Source organism: Myotis davidii, unplaced genomic scaffold (assembly GCF_000327345.1).
Source record: "Myotis davidii unplaced genomic scaffold, ASM32734v1 scaffold269, whole genome shotgun sequence".
In the NCBI taxonomy this organism is placed as follows: Eukaryota; Metazoa; Chordata; class Mammalia; order Chiroptera; family Vespertilionidae; genus Myotis; species Myotis davidii.
Genome location: NW_006383008.1, coordinates 7,309,503 through 7,319,271, shown reverse-complemented (window position 1 = coordinate 7,319,271; position 9,769 = coordinate 7,309,503). Strand labels below are relative to the sequence as shown.

Below are 9,769 nucleotides of genomic sequence, written 5' to 3'. Positions count from 1 at the left end.
AAAAACCCCTCTCCTGCCAAAGATTTAGTGGGTAAGGGGAGAGACTTATTAAAGTTCTTTTCCATCGATTTTGTTCTCTTCCTCTCTTCCATTTGGAACACGAGTCTATAAAGGACTGGCCGGAACCCCTGAGTTGTGCCGGATGTTGGTTTTTAAGAAATATTTGTCTTGCTGCGTTCCAGATGCAACTTTAGGTCCTACCAATTTTCAAAAACCATTTTCAGTAGTTCAATTATGTAATTACAGTAGGAAGAAAACCACAGCTGGAAATGGTGTAACTTTTTTTATAGCAGCTTTACTGAAATATCATTCACATACCATAAATTCACCTCTTTAAAGTGTGGTTTTTAGTATATTCTAAAGTTGTTGCGCAACTATCACCACTATCTAATTTTAGGACATTTTCACCTCTCCAAAAGAAACCTCACTCAGTAGCAGTCACCCTTCCCTTCAGTCCTGGCAATCAGCAATCTACTTTGCCTCTCTGGATTTGCCGATGCTGGACATCTATATATGTAAAAGCCTAAGCGACCGGAATGCCAGAACAACTGGAATGACCAGAATGACTGGCCGCCATGACATGCACTGGTCGCCATGACATGCACTGACCACCAGGGAGCAGACGCTCAACACAGGAGCTGCCCTCTGGTGGCCAATGCGCTCCCACATCCAACCTCTCGTGGCCAGCTAACCTCCCCTGGTCCCTTCCTGTGGCAGGCCAACCTCCAGCGGTCCCTTCCCCCATCTGGCAGGCCCCAATCGGCCCTGATCACCGGCCACACCTAAGAACCCTACCCGTGCATGAATTTCGTGCACCAGGCCTCTAGTTTCAAATAAATGGAATCATACAATATGTAGCCATTTGTGGCTGGCTTCACACACTTAGCATAACGTTTTCAAGATTTATCCATGTTGTGACATATATATGACTTCATTTTTATTACCAAATAATATTCCACTGCATAGATGTAACACATTGTTTATCCATTCATCAGTTGATGGGCATTTGAGTTTCCAGTTTGGGGCTCTTAATGCTGCTATGGAAATTAACATACAAGTTTGTGAGATGTTTTCATTTCTCCTGTGTATTAGAATTGCTGTATTAATGGTAACTCTATGTTTAATTTTTTGAGGAATTGTAGCTGTACCACTTTACATTCTTACCAACAATGTGTGAGAGCTCCAGCCTCACCAACACCCTTTTTGATTCTACCCATCACAGTGAGTGTGAAGTGCTAGCTCACTGAGGTTTTGATGTGTATTTCCCTAGTGACTAATGAGCATCTCTTCACGTAGTTCTGACATGTGTGCATCTTCTTTGTACAACTGTCTTTTCAAATATTTTGCAATTTTAAAATCAGATTGAGTTATGAGTTCTTTAATATTTCTAGATACAAGTCCCTTATCAGATATATTATCTGTAAATATTTTCTCCCACTCTGTGTTCTTTTCACTTTCTAAATAATTTTTAAAACAGAAAAGTTCTATTTCGATAAAATCTACCTCTTTTCCTTTGGTTGTATGTGCTTTCAATCTCCTAAGAAACCACTGCCTAACCCATGGTCACAAAGATACAGTTTTCACTCTGACATTAAGGTCTCAGATTCATTTTGAGTTAATTTGTGTATGTGGTGTGAGGAAGTGGCTATAGAGCTTTGTTCATTTCTCTCAGGACAGAGGGCTGACCCGTGGCTCAGGCTCAGAACTGAGGGACAGCCCCATTAGCATTTGCTGAGTTAGATTAGGCCACAGAGCTAGGTGGGCCTCTGGCCACACATAGCCTTTTGTCCTACACAGGAAGGGTTTAAGCCTGTAAGAGCAATGGAGATGGGACAGAGTCAGGTCTGTGTACTGGCTGCAGTGTCAGGAATGGGGCAAGAGTGGAGACCTGTTAGAAGTTACTGCACTGATTCAGAGATGATGGCTAATTAGGGAAAGCAGTGAGCATGAGGTGAAAAGATGGGAGAAAATATTCAAGGACATAAAATGGACGGAAGACCAGATGATATAAAGAATACAACCTTTGGTCAAACAAGGTATGAATAAAGTCACTGGTTTTATTGAGCAGTTCAAACTAGTTCTGAAGGGCAACTGTTAAAGAGTTCCAAACAGTTTTTGAGCAATGTACAACCTCCCACAGGCTTTCATAGTATACGTTAATGTACACATTATTGCTGTCAGGTTCACTAAATGCATTTGCCTTTCATATACTTATTTGCATGTAATAAAACAATATAGACTTTTCAGTACTTCAGCCTAGGTTTCTGCTCAAGTCTAAATGTGTGAGGTTTGCTTATTTACTGACTAGAGGCCCCGGTGCATGACATTCATGCACTCCGGGTAGTCGGGGGAGAGGAGTTCCTCAGCCCAGCCTGTGCCCTTCCGCAGTCTGGGAGCCCTTGGGGGATGTCTGACTGACAGCTTAGGGAGCTGGCCTAAGCTGCAGTTGGACATCCTTAGTGCTGCTGCGGAGGTGGGAGAGGCTCCTGCCACTGCCGTGTTCACCAGCTGTCGGGTGGCTTCTGGCTGAGCAGCACTCGCCCTGTGGGAGTGCACTGACCACCAGGGAGCAGCTCCTGTGTTGAGTGTCTGCCCCCGTTTGTCAGTATGTGTCATAGCAACCTGTCATTCCACCGTTCTGTTGATTTGCATATTACCCTTTTATTATATAGGATTCTGGTCTATAAAATGGGAGGTCTCAAAATGCCAGAAAGTTTATTCATAGTTAAAATAACAAAAAGATTTCTTATTCTCCTGAAATAGAAATTGTATATTTCCATAGTCAAAATAATGAAATTTTAAAGGATTTAAAAAAAATAGTTGAGAATTTTGATGAAATTCATTTATTTCAGAATAAAAACAATCAGCAGCATGAAAATGTAAAGTGCTACATAAAAGCCCCACAATACATAAAATCTGAAAGTTTTCATTTGTTTAAACAGTTACAGGTGAAACAGACATTATATATCTCTTCAAGCATGCTAATTTGAAATACCTTAGCATATAGGCATGTGCTATGTTGGCCAAAGAAAAAGTCACTGTTACATAAATCTGAAGACTGGGGAAATATAAGTCCCAAGCATTTACCTGCCAGATCATGCATCTGGTTATGCTGTAAGTAAAGGGTTAAAGTGCGGCTTTAAAAATAAGTTTATTGAAGAGGCCCATCAGTGGAGTGTGAATTAAAATGGCCCCAAAGATCAATTTTGCTCATGAACTCCGCAATGGAGGTCAGACTGACAACTTAAGGATTTTTAAGTAACATATTTAAGCTGAAAGGAAAGGAGCATAAAGGATGTCACGTTTAGATACGTGTGTCAGGTGTTAAAAATAAATCCGAACACAAAGAAGGTGGTCTGCCATTTGACGTGAAGGAAGAGAAGCTAATCGGACACAAAAGGATCTGCACAATGTAAAATTTCTTGGCTTAGTCAATTTGAAAGTATAGGTACTTCCTATATCCCATGGAAACATGCAAGAAGATCACATAGCTCCGGAGGCTTGGTTCAAGGAATGACTGAGAGGAAACGGAGGGAAGACTGTTTCTAGCATGATTCATCCCCACATAGGCTGAGAGCGCAGGGATTTCCTCCTCTGGTGATAACATTAACTGACTTTCCAGGGTCAGTGACCTGTTAGGAGACCATTGATAACTGAACCAATATTTTAATATCTTATGTTCTAAACCAAGACTTCAGAATGCATTTTCTCATGGCAATAAAGTTCTAAAATGGTAACCTATAGTTTTCCTAACATATGAGGTCTTCGTAAAGTCCTTGGGCTTTTTAGACTTTACCACCTTCATTGTAGATATAACAGAAACAATCTGTAAACACTGTTAAAATGCTCATTTATTAAAGTTTAATACCATTATGTATTATACCACAGTATACAATATACTCTTATTTTAAATGCAGACCTAAAGGAAAAATGGCTATTGAGAGAGACACAGAAATTGTGTGACACTTATAGAACCAAAGTCCCATAGCAGAAGTAAAAATTAAACTTGCCTTTAAAATCATTTTACAAATTGTTTCTATCATGCCCATAATTTCAGTTAGTTAAAACCACATAAGGACTTTATGGATACCATCCCCCAAATTATTCAAGATACATTATGGACTAACTTTGTGTGGACTGGTCTAGAACCTAAACACATTTACAACATTGAAGTGTAAAAAAAATTAACTTATAAATGCATCTTTAGAGCATAACCTATTTGAAAGCTGGGGACTGCCTGTATTTAAAAATTAAATCTTCACTAATAATGCTCTCAAGAGTGCCTTCAATGCTGCTACTGAACATGCTGAATGAAGGCAATGTTTCTCTGTAATGATGTTTTCGCTAGGCACTACGATGGTCAAAGTGTCTACTAGAGTCTGTGGAGCTAACTAGCACTATGTTATATATTGATTTTGCGTGGAAAATTACTTCTTGGGCTTTGTGTAGGTGTACAATTCCAAGTAAAGGTTTTTCTAATTTCTACCACTATTGCTTCGGCCCTGAGCTTTTCTATTAATATGGTACAAGAAATAGTATAACATTATGCATATTCCAGAATAATTAAATTTATAGTGATTACAAAGCTAGGCATATATACATCTCAAAAGATATACAATTCAAAGCAGATTAAACATTCAAATCTTAAGATACTCTCACTTAACCTCTTCCTTTCTTCCTTCCTTCCTTCCTTCCTTCCTTCCTTCCTTTCCTTCCAACAAAGATCTATGGAGGGTTGTTTTCTTTCTTTCTTTTAAATCTTAGATGCTCTTTGGAGAGAATGGAATAACAACACATCAAAGTGGTTACAAAGCATTATTCCCTCTTCAAGTAAAATCCAGTAACCAAGATGAAACCTCATTTCCTCATAAATGTTTGACTGAAATAGTAACTTTCACTGACAATGTTTAGGACATAAAGTGTATCACAGAATGGGTAATCCCAATGTTTCCCAGGAAGTAAGCTTTTGGATGGGTTTTACTTTGCCTTTTTAACTCTTATCCCTCTATCATTCTACATAAGTAGAAACAGAGTACTGAATAAATGATATTAACTACTAATACTCATTGGAACTTAAAAACACTATCTTTTATCCAAAAATTTAAAAGGGCTATACAGAAACTATCACAAATTTACATAAAAACAAGCTGAAGCATGAGAAATAACATATCATTTCCCTGTAAAGCAGGCTATATAATGAGACAAGGGACTTCACTTCCAGTACCTTAAACTAAGCAGGACACAGTCTGAATGACTAGCTATAGTTTTACTGAGTTTATAAGGATAAAAAAAAAGGAATGCAGGGCAAATACAAAATAAATTTTTTGTAAACAATTCTTAGACTATACCCAATGAAGAATGTTTAATGAAGCAGTGAGTCACAGCTCTTAAGACACAAAACAGTATTACAACTCAAAATCAAATATGTACTCATTGGCTAGATATATTCGTCGGAATATAAGCGCTGCCAGTGCCAAAGTCAAGATGACAATCAGTACAGCAGATCCGCCATGATCAGTGTGGTTGTCTCTGGGCTGCAGGCCCTGGATGACATCTGGTGAACTGGACGACCTTCTTTGACTCTGCTGCTGGGCCCTGCGCTGTCGCGGACTCATGGAGGTATTCTTAGCTACAGGTGGGGCAGGTGGTTGAAGGGATTCTCCTGAGGGGCTCTGGACTGCATACTAGAAAATTTTAAGAAATTTTATTTGAAATTGGCAAAGAATATTTATACATTACCTATTATCTATTCAAGAGTATAAAGAATCATAGAACACTAAACACGATTAAGGGCAAAACTACCAAGAATTATCTAATTGTTGAGACTATTACCCTTTTGAGTAAGCCAGCAATATTACATATTCCAAGTACTCAACAAATGCAAGAGGAATTTACTAGAAAAAATAAGACAAGGACAGAGTTTACCCATATTCTCCATAGACAGCTTTCTATACTCCCTCAGCTGTAACTCCAACAGAATTTGCTAGGCATTTGTAACCTCCTATAAGGAGAGTCAAGGAGAGAAGCAATTTGATTTCCACTTTCTGCTTTAAGATTTGCCATTCTAAATGGCAAAAAAGACAACCCTCAACAGTGTGCCTCTTTAAATATTATCTGACTATGTCAAGATGCTTCCATCAACAATCGTAGAACATGGAAAATAATTTCAAACCGTATGTTCTTCACAGCAATATTGTTGTAAAAATTAGGTGTGGTTTTCCAACCAGGTTTATCCTTTCTCACAATTCTTGTCAAATGAATTGAACACACGTCTAGAAGAACCCTTTACTGCATGTTTGAATTGTGTTACTTTATGTGATATCAAGAGTTCCTTAGGTATGTGCTGAGAAAAATGTGGAGGTAGTTGTGGGAGATTCAATGTACCCTGTACTTTGGTATACTAGTTGCTCCTCATAAAGTACTGGATGTCAAATGCTTTCTATCCTTTACTGACTGCTCCATCAAAGCATAACCACAATGTGGTACCAACTGAGTCAAAATCTTAATTATAGCTTATGGACAAGAAAGCTCTTTAATATGAATTCCATTTTATTTCTATAGATACTTTAACTCTACCTGCAACAACCCAGTGTCCTTTAATTTTCTTATTGAAAACAAGTATATACTGATTATATTAGTGTCCATACACATTCTTTCAAATAAAAAATGCATGTTTAATTCAGAATAACTTTAAAAACTGGGCAAATATAAAATATTTTAAATACTTTCCATCAGAGAAAAACTTAATATTTAGAAGAAAAAAGAATTGAATAATGTAATTCAAATACTTTTTTAGAAAGGTACAAGGATGGGCTTTGTGCTGGCAACAGCTATAAACATTAGGGGGAAAAATTGCTCATCACAGTTACCTGCAGAAGAAATTACATTTTAAATCTGACATTCATCTCAGCATTAAAAGGCTTAAATAATCTATATTTCTTAAAACTATCCTTTGGAAGCACTCAAATGTAGTTTCGCATAACACAGCAGTAGAAAAGAACTACTGAATTTGAGTTAAAAATATGTTAGTACTAATAGTGAATTAAACTGCATGAACTTGGACTTCCATACTCCAGGACTCCCAGATATAATCTGCTCACTGAAGAGAGCAGATACACCAGTGATGGCAAACCTATGACATGCGTGTCAGAGGTGACACACAAACTCATTTTTTTTTGGTTGATATTTCTTTGTTAAATGGCATTTAAATATATAAAATAAATATCAAAAATATGTCTTTGTTTTACTATGGTTGCAAATATCAAAAAATTTCTATATGTGACACGGCACCAGAGTTAAGTTAGGGTTTTTCAAAATGCTGACATGTCGAGCTCAAAAGGTTCGCCATCACTGAGATACACAAAGCTGCAGCATTTTATGAGGTCTTACATTGTCCTAGGCGTCATGTAGTGACTTAATAATACTCAGTGAGTTGATCTGAGTTACAGTTGCCAATAAAACATTCTATTTGAAATCTGCCATTCTTTCAATTGCTCAGGCAAGATAAAAGTATCTGATAGAGCAAAAGTACTAAAACAGCAGTTCTCAACCTGTGGGTTGCGACCCCTTTGGGGGTCGAACGACCCTTTCACAGGGGTAGCTAAGACCATCGGAAAACACATATATAATTACATATTGTTTTTGTGATTCATCACTATGCTTTAATTATGTTCAATTTGTAACAATGAAAATACATCCTGCATATCAGATATTTACATTATGATTCATAATAGTAGCAAAATTACAGTTATGAAGTAGCAACGAAAATAATGTTATGGTTGGGGGTCACCACAACATGAGGAACTGTATTAAAGGGTAGCGACATTAGGAAGGTTGAGAACCACTGCACTAAAGGCTTATAAAGGAAAATGGGTTGTTAAGGAAAATAAAAAACATGAGGTCCTATCAATTCGGAAAGTAGCACAAGAGATTGACTCAGCTTAAAGCTTTTATTTTATACTAGAGGCCTGGTGCATGAATTCGTGCACCAGAGGGGTTCCTCGGCCTGGCTACCAGGATTGGCCAAAACTGGCTCTCTGACATCCCCCAAGGGGTCCCGGATTGCGAGAGGGCACAGGCCAGGTGGGGGGACCCCACTGGTGCACGATCGGGGCCAGGGAGGGACGCAAGAGGTTGGCCAGCCAGGAAGGGACTGAAGGAAGGCTCCAAGGTGTGTCCAGCCTGTCTCGCTCAATCCTGATCAGCCAGAACCCAGCAGCAAGCTAACCTACTGGTCAGAGTGTCTGCCTCCTGGTGGTCAGTGCACGTCATAGTGAGTGGTTGAGCGGCCTTAGCATATCATTAGCATATTACACTTTGGTTGAACGGACGATCGAACGACTGGACACTTAGCATATTAGGCTTTTATTATATAGATGTTATTATTTTCCATTAGTTTGAGGGGAAAACATTTTACCTGACTAAAATAGACATGGGCATTGTACCTGCCCATATACCTGACTAAATAGAAAACCTTATCATTATTAGGAAAGCGCTACCACTTTGTAAACATGTGACCCTAAACAAGTCATTTAATCTCAGCTCCCACATCTGTGCAATGAGGCTAATATCCAATTCAGTAGTTGTGAGGATTAAACAGGATAATGATATAAAGTGCTTAGGATAAACAATTGCTTAGTAAATATTAGTTATTATTAACATCATTACTATTAATATATTCCTTTGGAGATACCAGATTTAGGCTTAAAAAAAGAATTGACTGAGAATAGCTGTTTGGACCTTTATACATATGATTAATATAGTTAGAACAACAATCCCTTAAAACATTGACTTTAGGTGATATTTTAGTACATGTACTTAATGGAAATATTTATATAGATATACTATTTTAATTAGGTTCTATATTTTCTGTTACATTTAGATAATAACTGATTAAAAGCTAGTGCTACAGTGTTTTAAATTTCTAAAATTTCTATTTAAAATAATCACATCAAGGAAAAACTGTAACCTGATCATGAGAACCTGGTTTATTTAGAGTTGAAGAACTAACTGGACTAAATTTTTGCAGTTCATATTGAACTGCCAGATGAAGAATCAAGTGGACTTTAGCATTTTCAAAATGCTTTAAGTTTGGTGGTAGGACTTCTAAATCCTTGCTGTTTGCCTAACATATATCACAGAATAAAGACAAGTCATAATAGTTTCCATCTTCTGAAGCAACCATTTCTAGAAAGGTGGACGAATGTGATGTTTTATTTAATTTAATTTAAATACTTTTTAAAAAGCACAGACACAGATAAATCACATAAATTTTTCTATAATAACCTGGAATAATCATCATGTGAAGAGTTTTGTGTTTGCTTTTTACTACAAACTGGAATGGCTTATTCAGAACCTCAATCTTTTGGAAAAGGGAAAAATTTGACAGACTGGAAGAACATAAAACTACCATCAGTATTTTTCCTATTTCTACATGGCTAAAAAATCTGCATGAATAAGCAACAGATGGCCTAATGCTATCTGCTGTATTTAGACTTTCGGCAATCTCTCGCCCCCTCAAGGCTAAAAAACAGCTTATCTGGAATTTGATGTGTAACATCTCAGTGAATTATATTACACTTGCATGTAAAGCAGCCACCTCAATGTAGCAGGATACAAAATTAACCCCAAGAAATCTGAGGCATTTCTATACACCAATAGTGAACTTTCAGAAAGAGAGATTATAAAAACAATCCCGTTTACCATCGCACCAAAAAAATTAAGCTACCTAGGTGGTATCTATGAAATAAGTCTAAAAGACCTCTACTCA

The 9,769-nt window shown here is 37.5% G+C and overlaps 1 protein-coding gene across 2 annotated transcripts in view; it reads right to left on the bottom strand.

The window, feature by feature from the left end:
- Positions 1-5,066: 5,066 nt before the first annotated feature.
- The window catches only part of UBE2J1 (ubiquitin conjugating enzyme E2, J1), a 21,908-nt gene continuing 17,205 nt past the window's right edge, over positions 5,067-9,769 (bottom strand). For both annotated transcript variants that reach the window (XM_006778263.2, XM_015557686.1), the window contains one exon: positions 5,067-5,684. In XM_006778263.2, coding sequence (XP_006778326.1) covers positions 5,406-5,684 — 279 coding nt within the window. In that variant the 3' untranslated portion in view covers positions 5,067-5,405. The remainder of the gene's footprint in view (positions 5,685-9,769) is intronic.